Source organism: Cinclus cinclus, chromosome 1, assembly GCF_963662255.1.
Source record: "Cinclus cinclus chromosome 1, bCinCin1.1, whole genome shotgun sequence".
NCBI classification, from domain to species: Eukaryota; Metazoa; Chordata; class Aves; order Passeriformes; family Cinclidae; genus Cinclus; species Cinclus cinclus.
In genome coordinates, this window is record NC_085046.1 from 9,770,630 (window position 1) to 9,785,060 (window position 14,431).

Here is a 14,431-nt window from a genome sequence, read left to right on the forward strand (position 1 = left end):
ATCAGAAGTGCTGTAACACGTCATCTTCAGTGTGAAGTTGCCTCAAATGATCACGGTCCTATTACAGAGGGATGCCAGGCAGGATGTTTTTACAACATAAAGCATATGCTTTCAGCACTCAGCTACAAACGTTTGTTTCACTCTAATCTAGGCTGACTTATTTTAGATGACCTGCAATTTGTTTCTTACTAAACTTCCAGTTTTCAGCCTGAACTATCCATGAATCCTTTCTTAATGTTAGGAGGTGCTAGTGACTGCTGTAGAAAATGACTATGAAGATGGGCAGGCAACATACAGTAAATAAGAAGATATGTACATTGCCTATATGTGAACTTTATTCTTTTGGAGCTTTCTGTGTGGACTGTTTTGATGTGTACACTTAAATAACTTGCTGCTTTTGCTGTTGCTTAGAGACACACTTGTAAGTTAAGTAAAAGAGAGTCTTCAGAGCCTAGTCCTGGCCGTATGCCATTGTAGGAAGCAATTTAGATTAAGGATCGAGAGATCCTTTAGTTAATTCCTTTATGATTTATTTCAACAAGAAACACAGGAAGAAGTGTCACTTTTGGGTTTTTTCCTTTTTTCCTTCTGGAAAGCATTAATGTATGCTCTCATTTTTGAAGCCCTAAGACATGCGTAATGCAAACAGACATGTTTCTCACATGTGGCACAAGAGGATCAAGTGAACCAACAGTTTGAGAATTGCTATCAGACACTGGAAGGGGGAAACTTAATCCCACACACACAACTCGAAGCACTAGGGCAGGACTAAAATTTGCATTTCTGACAAAATTTTTCTGGAATATCCATTCCATGGCTTCGATCCAAACTGGAATGGGACCTGTGGAACCTTCTATACACACTCTGGCAGAGAAAATGAGCAGCAGGCTCAGCCAGCCTTGGCAGTCAAAGAGGTAGGTTTGTAAGTACATTGTTAGCAAAACTATAGGATGTTCCTGTCTTCATTTAATGTTTTCAAGTGCTATCTCTGCAACTCTTGCTCTCTGTGAGCCTTATCCATCTACTTAGGGTCAGCCTCTAGCAGTAGCTGCATCAGAGTCAGTACCAGGAATGATATATTCTCTGTTACCAGTTAGCATCATTTATTTATTCAACTGTCCACCAAAATGTGCTGACTTGGCTTGTTTTTGTCCTCCACAATGCTTCTCTTGTTTCTACCATCTCAACAACTACAAAGTCATTAGTAAATAAGTTTTTTATCCACATGACACCTCCAGGCTCCATAAGCAAGCTTTTGCTAAACAGACAGTTGTTCAATGTCCAAAAATCACTTTCCATGGGAATGTTTATTGTTGATGTTGCCACAACTTCAAGTCCAGGGAGTACCAGCTCAGGTTACTCATTATGCACTTCAAAACATCTGTCTGAATGATCATTCTTAGGGAGGAAACAGCAGATTTCAGCACCCTGTCCCACACCCCATTATTTCACCTCACTAATTTCCTCTAAGCACTTCAAATACCTCATTCTCTCTTTGTCAACATTGGATTTGAACTATTACAAATAATCGTTGAGATACTCACCCTGTCTCCAGGTCGTACCATTGGTTCTTGTTTTGTGCCTAATTTATGTAGTATATTGTAAGCAACCTTCATACTTCTGGTCCAGAGTTTGCCTATTAACACAAAATTTTTGAAATTAATATAAAATTTTTATGTTTTACAAGAATATGAAAGCGAAAGAATACCTGAGAAGCCAAAAACACACAGTAGGAACACTTGTATTAGTTTTTCCAACTAAATATGACACCACTACTGGGACTAGTGGAAATACTTAAATACTTATCAGAAGTTTTCTTTGAACTTCTTTTTTCAAGACAGCAGCACTTTAAAAACAAAAAGAAAAGTGAGAATAGTCTTCTTTATGGCAGAAGTTTCTTACTTTGGAGGAAACTGGATCTTGACTCTGAAAATAACTGTTAGAAGGAGCTGGTACATCATCAAGTCCAGACATCACCCTAACACCTTAGCTGTAGCAAGTTGGACACAGTGCATTTCAGCACAGACTGACATAGAGGGTGATGTTCAGGTTTCACCACAGCAATTTTCTCACCAGGGAAAAAGAAAAGTAGTCCCAAGAAGCAGAGGCAAAGAAAAGAAAACCCCAACAAACAGAAAACACCCCACAGCCAAAGGGGCACACTGAAGCAGCAGGGACCCTCTGAACCTTAGCACATTCATACGGCTGTTTCACTTCTAATCCTGGGCCTTCTTCCATTTAACCTGGCTTCTCCTTCTCACCTGCTCCCATACCCTCCCTCCTCTGATTCATTTCATTTGCCCCAGGTACCCCTCCTTACTCTCTCTCTCTCTTCTCCCTTGCTTCACCTTTCCAGCACCACTCTTAGCTAATCCTTACCAAGTCCCCACCCCAATATTATAAAGAGAAACTCTCTCACTAAGACCTCTTTGCCCACATTACAGGCTTTTCATTAATCCTTCAAGTGGTCGGTATCTTTGCTCTTCCAGATGCCCTTTGTTTAGAGACCTTGTTACTTCCATGTGAACGACACCAAGTTTAACAGCCCTTGTGCTTGGCTGGTCCCCAGGTACTGTCTTTAAGCACTATTCAGTCTGACAGTAACAAATCTTTAATTCATGCCCACCAATCACTGAAACAATAATAGGTTCTGACAACAGATTACCTATAGAGTTCAGTGGTTCAGGCCCCCACACATGCACTATTGCTATTTATAACTAACCCAAGAAGTTGCTATAAGAAGATCCCACACATGCTAGTTATAAACTGCAATACTACTGAATAATTTTAAGTGCAAATCTGATGTAAATATAAAGATGAGAAGGCCAGATTTTCTTATTTTCCCACTTGAGGAAAATTGGAAGGGTCACTGCTGCTTGTTATGGAGAACTTACTAAATGCAATTACTTCTTATGAAAACAGTGATATAGTATAATTGAACTATGCTTTGCAAAGTTTTTAATTTATTAAAATTACTCCAGTATTTGCACACTGGATTGTCTTGCTGCTCAGAAAGGAACCCAATTCGGTTTCACTGGAAACTCAGCTCAGATACAGGAGTATATCTGCAGGATTAACTCTCACAGAACAATGACAGAAGTACCTGCATTTGATGGAGAGAAAGTCTTTGAAATCCTCCCTGTTGCTACAGTTAATACTTCAATTTGACAAGAGAGTAGGATTAAAAAAAGGATACCTTATGAAAGCAAATAGTCTTTTTACTGAAGTTTTTCAACATTAAAGCTTCAGTGGCAACAAACTTAAAAGAGCAATTAGTAATGATACAGAATATTGGAGATTGGAAATCAAAAGCCTGGCAAAAATTCTGACTTACAAAAGAGAACCATCTTTACACAAAACACTTTTAAACTTGAAATGAACATTGAAGGAATTGCTATGAAAATCTATGTCTGAGCTCTAAAGATTAAATCTGTTACAAATGTTAAATTTACATTTGTGACATATTCACACTAATTTTTCCTCTATCAAATGTGCCATCAAATACGTTCTTTAAAATCTAAGGGCTATTCATATCACAGTATTTAGATGCATTCCTTCAGATGTGCCCAGGCATGGAGTACAATCATATCCACCTAAGAATCCTGGATAAATGTTGAAATTAAGTTTTCACAAAGACTTAGAAAATTATAGGAGTACTTTCTAGTAAAGTTTTAAATAAGTTTAAACACATTTTGTCATTATGCTCTTTTATTGCCAAAATTTTATTTAATCTTCTAAGACACAGATAATATAAGGCTGCCATCCTAATTCCTCACCTTTCAATTTGAATACATTTTGAATGGCACGAGCGTGGCAATAATATTTTCTAGTGGCCAGAAAAGCCCCTAATTTTCTGTTACCATAGCCCTTTCCTTCTCTGTTTACTGGTGTGATACCACTAAATACTTAACTTGTGTTAAGTATCTGAGGCAGATGTGCCCCTGAGTATGAAACTGTGGAAAACTGGAGTGAAGCACCTTGCTTGAATTCAGCTGAGAAGGGGCTGGAACACAAAGACCTTACAAGCTCTACACTGCCACTCCAACTCTTGCAGGATCTGCCTGCTCAGCTGCTGACAACTCTGCTGCAGTGCGGGCTGCCAGGGGCAGGCAGGGGCTCCCCAGGCACCCTTGTGAGCAACTAGAGCAAAGTCCACACAGATCTTGAACTCAATCATTCAACAGGAAGACTGTTATTTCTCTAGCAGGGTATATAGCTGTGTTCCAAAAAAGTAAATTTAAAAAGGACCACAAAAGGGGCAGTAACCCAGAAGCTGGAGCTAGGAATACATGGATGATCCAGGCCAGATCAGCGGCTTCTGGATGGGACACAAATGTCTGACCAGACGTGGACTGAACAATGGGTTTGTTTTGTCACCTTGGCTGTTTGCCCTCTCTGACCTGACACCACTGAGAAACACAAAGGACTCCATGTCTGCAGGATAACAGCTCTGAGAAACAGAGGATGTTATAAAGAAGGAAATCTTTGAAGTGTTTCCTTCCTTGGTTCTGCCTAGGCTGCAATTCAGAGCAATTCTTCCTTTGCAAACTTGAGAGATTAAACGCTGCTGGGAAAAAAGCCGATTGCTAAAACCTCTCCCACAAATCCTGATGCTGCGACCTTGCTGCGACCTGCACGCAGTGCCACATCTGTGCTGTGGGAGTGGGAGGCCTGGTGAGAAGGCCAGCTGTGCTCCATCCAAGGCTTTAGCTCCGAAATGGGGCTTAGGGCCCATCCTCGTGCGGGATAAATCGTTTCGTTACACGGGCCCCAGAGGAAATCTGTTTGCGGCCACTGGGGATATGTTCCATTGTCCTCAGCCCAAGTTCACTGAAGCACCAGCCCTCCTTGGATAAACACACTGCCATTAATCTTCTGAGCTGGCCTGGAGACAGGGGGAGGATGTAGGAAACTCAAGCAACAGCTTCATTTGGTAGTGAGGGGAGCAGCCCGTGTCCCAGCTCAGTGCCAGAGCTGCTCTTTCCCAGCCATGCCACTGCCACAGGGAGCTGCCCTCAGCCATTTCTGCAGCAGAGCACAGGTGTCAGAGCCTGCAGCTGCACTGCTGCTTCCCCGCTGTAAACACCAGACCCCATGAGCCCTCCTGCTCCTGACACTCTCGTCCTCATCCCCTGCAGCAGGGTCCTTCCAAACAACATTCCTACCCACCACACCAGCGCAGGAACAATGCCTGTCAGGCCCTGGTCTCACTAGACAAACGTTAACAGCTACTTTCCTGCGTTTAGAAAATGAAGGATAGTTATGTCATTTACAGAAGTGTCCAGTGCTGTTTAAAGCACAAGGGTCTCTTCTGGAAGGGGCCCAGGCTCTGCAGACCCAGCGTTGGGGCTTCCAGTCACACACAAATATTGTGGGTAATTTAGATGTAGGTACTAGATGTTTAAGAACATGAATTACCCCTCAATTTTCAAATCACAGAACTATTTCCCATACAAAGCAGACTGGTAGAGGTTCCCTAGCTAATTTTGGGAAACAAAACCCCAGCAACAAGCAGCTGATGCACACCTTGCTACTACTATGCTTTATTACCTTGTTCCTACCTCCCATTGAGCTGCTAATTGTGGTGCTGCTTTCCAAAATCCTGTATAACTCCACAAGATGGTAAGAAACGGAGTTTTTCTGTCCATATATCATTGCCTAAGTTACAATTGTTTACTTACTGAAATAAATCTCGTTCTAAAGATTTTCACTTAGCCACTTTTGTCACTTTGCCAGAGTGCTGCTGCCAGACTCTCATGCCCTAGCAGCATGCTTCTGCAGGGAGGCCTTTCAGGTTCTTCACACACTTTCAAACTGAGCAGAGAGTCCCCACTGTCCAGTGAGTAACAGCAACTCTGCCACTCTGCCTCTGAATCTGAGCTGTATCCGGCAGACATCACATGTGCAGAAATGCTCAGCAGGACAGGATGGAAAACGGCATCTCGCCTTCTGGCAGCTGTGACAAACACTGTTAGCACCCATGTGGAGCTAGTCCTTTTTGTCCTGCCACTGGGGTTTTGATTTAGTTGAGCAGTATAAACTCTATATCAGCAACGATATATTTTCTGTTCAGTCATCTTCTTTTTTTTAGTCTACTCAGATGGCAATAAAATTTAGCAATTGAAGGTAGTTAATACCCAGTCCCATCTGGTTAAGCAACACATTATGAAGGTAAACCAAAAGGTCTTAAAAGCCACACAAAAAGGGATCTGTTAACAAAAATTATGTGTTTTCCACATGACCCTGAAGTAAATCCCCTTCTTATCCCTTCCTCTTCCTTTCCAAATCTGTAAAAGGACTAATGCGTTGAATGTAAAGAAGGTTTTAATAGAAAAGCTGCATCAGGAAGAAAACTCAGAAAAACAAACCACAACGAATTTCCTGATTGCCTTCAGGACACTTTTCAGAACCACACAGTAACTCAACAAAGCCAAACCAGTGGTTGCTTACCAATCTCCGTGTACAGCAACTGTGAGACTGCCAAAGTTGAACTGCAAATAATTTTGTCATATATTCATTTTCTCAATACCACAGTAAGACATTCCTTGTATTAAATAGAAACCAGGGCATTTATTAAATCTAGTGCAAATGGTGAACTTCCTAATGCTATGCAGGTAAAGGGGCTATTTTTTTGCTTTGCAAGATAATAGTTGCAGTTTTACTGCTCTGGTAATCCTTTCTTCATGAACTCTTTAGATCCAGCCTAAACAGAAAATGAAGTTGTTGGTTTTTTGGGATTAAAAGTCCAAAGAAGAAGAACAAAAATGTTCTGTTGCAGAGAATGAAGGACTCCAGACATACTGAGAATAGAGGCAACCATGCTATTACAGAGCTTGATATTGAAGTCTGAATCATATAATACAGCAATTTTCAGTCTTTTTATTAAAGAAATTAAGGTTTAAAGTATTGAACAATCATAAGATTAATATCTGTCTGGGGATTTAAACCATGACTGGTTTAAAAACCAGTTTAATCATGTTTAAAAACATGATTTAAACCATACTTCTGTGTGTCCTGAGTTATTTCAGAGGCAAGGACAGTTTGGTTATGCAGCTACTTGGTCAGAAGCATCTTGAATCTGTCTCTCTCCTGCTGAGAATTGTGAAATTCCTGGTCTAAGAGATTCTCACAGAAAGGTCAGGAAAGGGTGCACGTTGCACACCAGTTGCAGAATGGCTTGGAGTTGGCTATTTTTGGCCTGTTGTTACCTTAAAGGTGTGCCAGGATATCTCCAGTATGGGCAACATCACCTCTGCTGAGGCAGAATCACTTTGGCCCCAAAATGTTTACAGTTGCTTTTAAGTTATTTTTAAAATCAGCAATTCATTTCCAAACAAATGCCATTTGCCAAGCATTTCCTTCTCCACAGAATCCAAATGAAAGAAACAGTCCTCTGCCCAGAGTCACATCTGCTCTTTTTTATTGTCCTTTCTGTCTCTAGTGGGCCTCTGATGTGGGAAACACTACATAAGAGCTACTGAAAATGGTTTTTAAAAACCTGATTACAGATAGTGTTAGATAAAAGAAATGAGATTCTTTGAATCAGACAAATGTAACTGGTACTAATTTTGTTGTTTTTAACAATGGTTACAAAAAGAAGGCTCAAAACTTGTTTATTGATAATTACTTTCAACTCATTACTTTTTCCCCAGCCTATTTTCCCCAGAATAATCATTTTAGGTAAGAAAAGAAGCTCTGATATCATAAGAATTATATAGGATTTAATTGTCCTTTATTCATATTTCTCCTCTAAGAAATCACTAAGTGCTTCATTATTAATACCAAAACCAGATGCCTTACTACTCTGATTAACTTTGTCTGAGCCAGAAATTGTCTTCCTTTTCCTCAAAGACCACATTACTTTTCTAGTCAGAGTTCAGACTCTCATAAAAACCTGATAAAGACATATTTCTTTCCCATATCTCAGACATTTCAATTTATGCATATGCAATGATTTGATTTATAAAGGGATTGAGAATAACTTAACTAAGATGTTCTCCACTTAAACAAGTTCCCAGAGAAACAAAATGTTTGAGAAATAAGTAATAATCATAGTGTTTCATTCATGAGAAAGAATTTAAGAATTTTGAATACATTAAACAAAGATTACAACAGGGGCACTGAGAAGAACTTCAAGAACTGAGGAAAACTGCTTCAAACATTTGCTTGAAAAAAAGGATCAAAACTGCAAGTGCAGTTATACATTTATTCTATCTAAAGTAATCTGAGACACGTGAAAAAAAACAGTTCTGACATGTTATGAAGACAAGGAGTTCAAAGAACATGCTGAAAAAGACACAGGAGATACAAGACATTACAAATTTGATGAACTCCTGCAGAGAAATGGGAGGGCAGCAATGGTTTTAAGCAACAACTGGAAGTGCAACTTTTTTAAACTGGTTTCCCTTCTAGCCAAGAAGCCCTTCACAATCTAGAGCACTCACCACCCAAAGCCACACATCTCCTCATCAGCACCCTTAGAGGGAGAAATCCATTCCAGAATATCACACAAGGTCCCTGCAACACTGATCTACCACTGTCTGCCAAGGCAGATCATAGCTTGGCCTCTGGTCCAGCCCTCAGAGGTGTCTCTGGAAGGAACAGCAAAGGAGTTGTGAGGAAGACTTTGGGGAAGCAGAATTCTGTGGACTCTCAGAGATCCTTTTCAGCACACAAGGCCACAAAGGGCAAATAGAAAAGCATCCTGGAGAGATGCAAGAGGCCAGCACTATGTTTTTCAGGACCAGAAGAGAGCCTGATGTAAGAATTGAGACCAAGGTCACAGATAGGATGAGGTTTCACCATGTAGATGCAGCAAAAGGTCTCAATTTGAAAATATTTCCTCCTAAAATAATCTGCAAGGTTTGGACACAGAATGGCTGTAAAATGAAGAAAGAAACAAATGTCTGGGCTGTGTAACTCCAGTTAGAGGCCAAGAGATGGATGGGGAGACAATATTGTCTACAACAATCCACAAAAGAGGAGGTAAATATACTTGGTGTTAAGGGTGTCATAACTCCTGCTCAAGATGAGCCTTGATCTAGCTGATAGCTACAGGGACACTCCTAGAAATTATCTTGGAAAGGTAGGAAAAAAGTGTGCCGTAAGCAGGTGAACCTGCAATTCACCCATGCAGGGACAAAAAACTGGAGGAGATACTGAGAATCAAATCAAAAGACATCAAAGAGAAGCCTCCTCTTAACCAGAAAGTTAGAGAATAAAGGAAGAGGATTTCCATGAAGACAAGGGGGTGTGAGAAGAGACTGAAGCAAAAACAGTAAATAGAGGTAAAATATTCAAGTGGAGGTGCAAGTGATGACACCATCTCAAAAACCAAACTCTGGAAAATTAGAATTATTCTTAGAATTCATGAATATTTGTGAAATATACAAAAATTCCTGGAAATGGTATTGCTTTAAATTGACAAAAAACTTGAAAATAACAGTGGAGTACAAACTAGAGGCTACTGAAAATAATTCAGGGTTAATAGTTAAAATTTTAGTCACCCAATGATAGAAAGCATATGATGAAATTCAGTGTCATATTAATACCATGTGGTAGGATTGTGGCTAAGCTCATCTTTCAAAAGTTTATTACTACCAGGGCCAGTGGAACTATGCACAAGGATAAAAAGTCATGAGTAGGATTGTCTTTAATGATTTCAAGGCTAAATAGCTATTAACTTTCAAGTTAAAAACTGCCAAGCCTGCAATTGCTAGAAAATATTGCAGGCACAGAAGGTAGAATAGCTACAGCAAAACCATTCATAAAGTCACCAGTGAAATGGCAGGTGGCTGTATTGTTAATGACATTTCCAAAGCAGTTTTCATTTAAGGAAACTACTACGGCATAGTGAATGAACATTTCCCATGAAAAGAAATATCAGCATGAAATGCACCTAGCAGAGAAGAATTCAGCAAATCTATGAAATGTTTTGGTTTGTAATTTCTTTTATCTATAAAAAGAAGACCAAAAAAAAGGAAAAAAAAGCAAACCTGATTTTTTTCTGACCTCAGGAAACTACTGAAAGTCAACAGGAAAACCACATTCCAAAGTGCTGCCAAATGAAAGGTGTGAAAACATGAATTTTAGTCCTACTTTTCTCAAGATTCAGACAATGCAGAAGAAGAGTTATTTTAGATCAGAGAAGCAGGCTAGGTGGCTCCATGAGCCATGCAGATATGCTCTTCGGGTTGATTTCCTTACCCTACAGCCTCAGGCAAAGCAGGACATATGTTCAGACTCTGGACAGAATCCCAAATTCAGAAAAATGGTCTGAACCTCAGTAACAGCTTAATTTCCTTTCCTGTCCAATTTATTTAGGGCATTCAGTAGATGACATGACTTCTGTAAAAATGTAATTGCAAATTTTAAAACTCTTCCCTAGTTTCAAGAAGATGTCCTTAAGGAAGGAAAACATTCATCAATGGTGAATCGTATGTTTGCCCCTGAAATTAAGTCATTTCTTAACTCTGAAGTACCTGAAGGGAAAATTTTTCATTCATGACCCTCAGTTCTCTTATGCTTTAAAAGCCTTTACCTATATCTGCAGTGCCAAACTTGCAGCAGACAACTTTTTGGCCAGAGACCATCACTGAATCTGACTCCTGAATAGAAATGAGTGTTCAGCGCTGAACAAAAGAGACAGACCTCTATATCACAGCATATAACAACATTCTCTGCACAGAACTCCAAGTCCCTGAGAAGGTAGAAATAAAAAAAGCAAAATAATTTTTATCTCCATATCAATAGCATATGGAAATGTTCCAACTCGCTTTCAAAGTCTGACAGTTATTCATAATAATTCCTCTGAACATCTCCCAAATGTGTCCTGAACATCTCAAAATTGTAAGCAATATGGGAGTTATTTGTCAGAGATATCCTTATGCTTATTTTTGTTTGGCCTTTCTTGGTTGCAATACATTGTCAGGCAGTACACATTGAACTACATGAACATGCCAAAGGCCACACTAAAATATATCCTGGCAAATCTATTTCAAGGAGGTACATTTGCTAGTTGTACAACTAACCCATCAGGAGAAATAATTCAAATCACACTTACTACAATGTCAGTAAAACAAGGGAAAAAATCCTATTAACTTCTTCAGGAAGCTGATTAATTTTTAGACCAGTTTAGGCTTTTGCAGAACAAAGCCTGGGTGATATCCAAGGGCAATGGATTTGGACAGTAATCTTCAGGAAAATCTGACCTAGGATGCATTTCTATTAAAAGGTGGTTTTAATTTACAATCTGTTATTGCATGAGTATATCTACTGGGCTCTTTTCCTCTGTCTGAAATAAATCATACTATAACATCTCAGCAACCCATACTCAGACATCAACAGCTACAGAGTTGTCTTACCCTGCTCACAAATGGAACAGGTGCATCCTTACAAGGCTTTTCCCACTTTATATTTATGCATTTACTACACACACACTGTACAGAATACATAAAAGCACAAATAGTTTGAAGAGTGCTCACCATAAGTGAGAATATACAGTGGTTTTCCATTGGTATCCATAGTGGTTAGGCAAGGAGCTTTTGGTGAGATGGTCCCCCATCGCTGCAAGGCTGCTTCCAGGGAAGGTGGCCAGTTTGTAACCACACCTAACTGCTCCCCACGCATAGCCAACATCTGAGCTCCTTCTGGCTTTGGCTGGTTTGGATCTGGCTGTTGAACTTATGATTATGAAAAGATACACAGTTACCATGTAAATTCTATACCCTGTGTACACCTGTGTAATCAAGAGAATAAATTACCTTTGCAAAATGTTCTGAAAACAGTAACATATAAGAAGGTATTGAAAAGCAACAGAGAAATGTAACAGAATAATTTACTTTTAACTTTAGCACACATCAAGCAACTGATGCACCTCAGGAATGAAAAGTCCTTGTTCTTATACTAGTTCTACAAGAAGAGAAAGAAACTGCTGAGGCAGCATGCATACATTTATCTTCAAAATAGTAAACCTTTCTTTATTCCTAAAGAGAGATGGAGAATACTTTTTCCTGGAAAAAATGCGGTAATGACATGAACTGTAGAACTACTGACAAAAATGTACTTTAACAAGTAACAGATTGATTTAAGTCATGTTCTGTTACATGTTTTCTTATAAATTCCTGTGAAGACTATTTAAATTTTCACATTCTGGCAAATCTTAATTCTCAAAGCACTGGTCTTTTTTTTAAAAAGATCCATTTATTGACTTTATTTTTGTTTCTATCTCTACATTTAGTTCATTTTTCATATTTCACTGTTACACAAAGGATGTTGTAAAACATGCTCCTTCCCCAACATATTTTCTTTAATTGGTGTTCCAAAGCAATGGCTGAAAGCCACAGCTGAATGTTCTCAAGCAAAGCTTCCCTGCACTCTCTTCCGTCATTTCTTTGCAACCAGAGCCAGGAGCTGAGCAAACAAAAGACAATTTTGACTGCACAGCACTATGTCCAAGCTTACTACCAGCAGTTTCCACTGAACAATGGGGTTTTTGTACTTGTCAGTACAGGGAGGGCTTACTTGGCTTCCTAGAAAGTCAATGTAGGAGACAAACATTTTACAGAGTTTTAATAAGCGATCCCCAAACCTTTTGAAAAACAGTCATTTTACCTTCTAACAATTCCTCAAAGTCATCTACAAAGAACTCTCGTAATGGTGGTCGTTTGGGCCGTTTTAGTGTATTGACCAGCTGCTGAATCTTTGCTGACACTCTGCTGCTCACTGGTACTCCTGCAGGACAGGGATCAATGGAGACATCAGTCGATGGCTACGCTGCACCCGCCAGACATCAAGTGGGGTAAGAAAAAGTCTAGGACTGCAAGGCCATCACAACTACAGTTTCATGCCATACCGTGAGTCAAGTATTTAACATCAAAACATGTAAGCAAAAAGGAACAGTGATGCCCAATGTAAATAAAACCAACACAATAATGTCAGAGTGAGGTTGCAAAATTAGAGAGGAAACAGCACACAGACTGAGGGAGAGAAGCACAGTGGAAAAAATGTCTCTACAGCAAATGTCAATGCCCTGAGAGAATTGCCTCAGCAATGGTCAGTGAGAAATCTGACACTGGCCCTCCCCATGATCATTGGCCATACCAATATTGTCTGACTAGACTGCAGCCTGGTGAGCAGTGTGGGTCACAGGCTCTGCCCCATCATTTATTCCTGATTATTTTTATACTGCAGGGGACATCTGTACCAGTACCCATCATAAGCATGGTTCACATATCTGTATTACTTTAGCACACCCCTGTATTCTCTGAACATCCCTACAGCCAATCCCACCAGCCAGCAATCTCCAAAGGGAGCATGCTTGCTCATACAGCACTTTGGAAAACATAGCTCTGAGCAGCAGACTGGGGCAAGGGGCATTTATATAATATAGTCCCATCAATCACCTCCCCATTCCTTTTCTCTAGTTGAGGGCAAAACCTCTCTAATGTGCATGTCAGGTTTCCTGAACTCATAGCTTTCTGTCACTGCATTGCAGGAATTTCAACTTCTTACCCTTCTATAAGGTTGGCTCCAGAACTTTTACCAAGTGGTGTTTAGAGCTGAAGCTACTTAAGTTTAGATGCAGTACACTTGGTCAACAATTTCATGCTGTGCTGAAATATTGTTTGGTAAGGTTTAGAAAAGAGGAGTGGTATATATAAGGAAGGGTTTACAAATAACTGTTTTTCAAAAAAAACCAAACAAAAACAAAAACAAAACAAAAAAAACCCACAAAAACAAACAAACAAAAAAAACCACAAAAAACCCAAAAAAACCTCCACCAAAACAAAAAACTAAAAATAAAACACAAACTCAGAGAATAATAAAACTTTAAACATGTCAATTTTCAAGATGTGGCCATCCTAGCATGTCACATTATTTGCCATTTAAAAAAACCAGACTAGCTGTCACCAGACAGCATACTAATGGCAATTCTAAAGAGATTCCCTGGGGGTTTTTGCTGAATATTTTCTCTGGGCAGTCAGGTCTGCAGATTAAGAAACACTTCTCTATGTTATCTTCACTGAAATCAGATTGTTTTAGAACTGTAAAGGTGCTGCAACTTTGTGTTCACAAGTGAAAAGTGCCTGGGAAAAAAAAACAAAAAACACTGAAGCAGACCCAAAAAACAAGAGCAGATGCATACAGCCACCACCAAAAAGGTCAGGATACTCCAAAAAACCCCGGTTCTGCTTTGTGACGTACCATCACCAGTCTCCATAAGCTCAGCATTGCCATACTTTGGTGCCACCCGTGCCGTTGATCCTTGTGGTCTTTCTACTTGTATTGAGTGCTCTGAAGTGTAAGTGGTAACATCTGGAGGGGCAGAATGGTTTTCTGTGAAAAGTAAGTTAAAAGGTTTAACTGTGTACCTCTAATGTCAAAGGGCAGAAAAGCAAAAGGCAGAGAGGAAAGGAGACCATTTGAGGGG

At 39.7% G+C, this 14,431-nt stretch overlaps 1 protein-coding gene across 1 annotated transcript in view; it reads right to left on the minus strand.

Annotated features, from left to right (window-relative positions):
• DIP2C (disco interacting protein 2 homolog C) overlaps positions 1 to 14,431 on the minus strand; it is a 304,980-nt gene that overhangs the window by 90,854 nt on the left and 199,695 nt on the right. The window contains exons 7-10 of the mRNA XM_062493877.1: positions 14,206 to 14,337; positions 12,613 to 12,732; positions 11,484 to 11,681; positions 1,545 to 1,636 (exon numbers count right to left, since the gene is read on the minus strand). Of these exons, the coding sequence (XP_062349861.1) occupies positions 1,545 to 1,636; positions 11,484 to 11,681; positions 12,613 to 12,732; positions 14,206 to 14,337 (542 nt within the window). The remainder of the gene's footprint in view (positions 1 to 1,544; positions 1,637 to 11,483; positions 11,682 to 12,612; positions 12,733 to 14,205; positions 14,338 to 14,431) is intronic.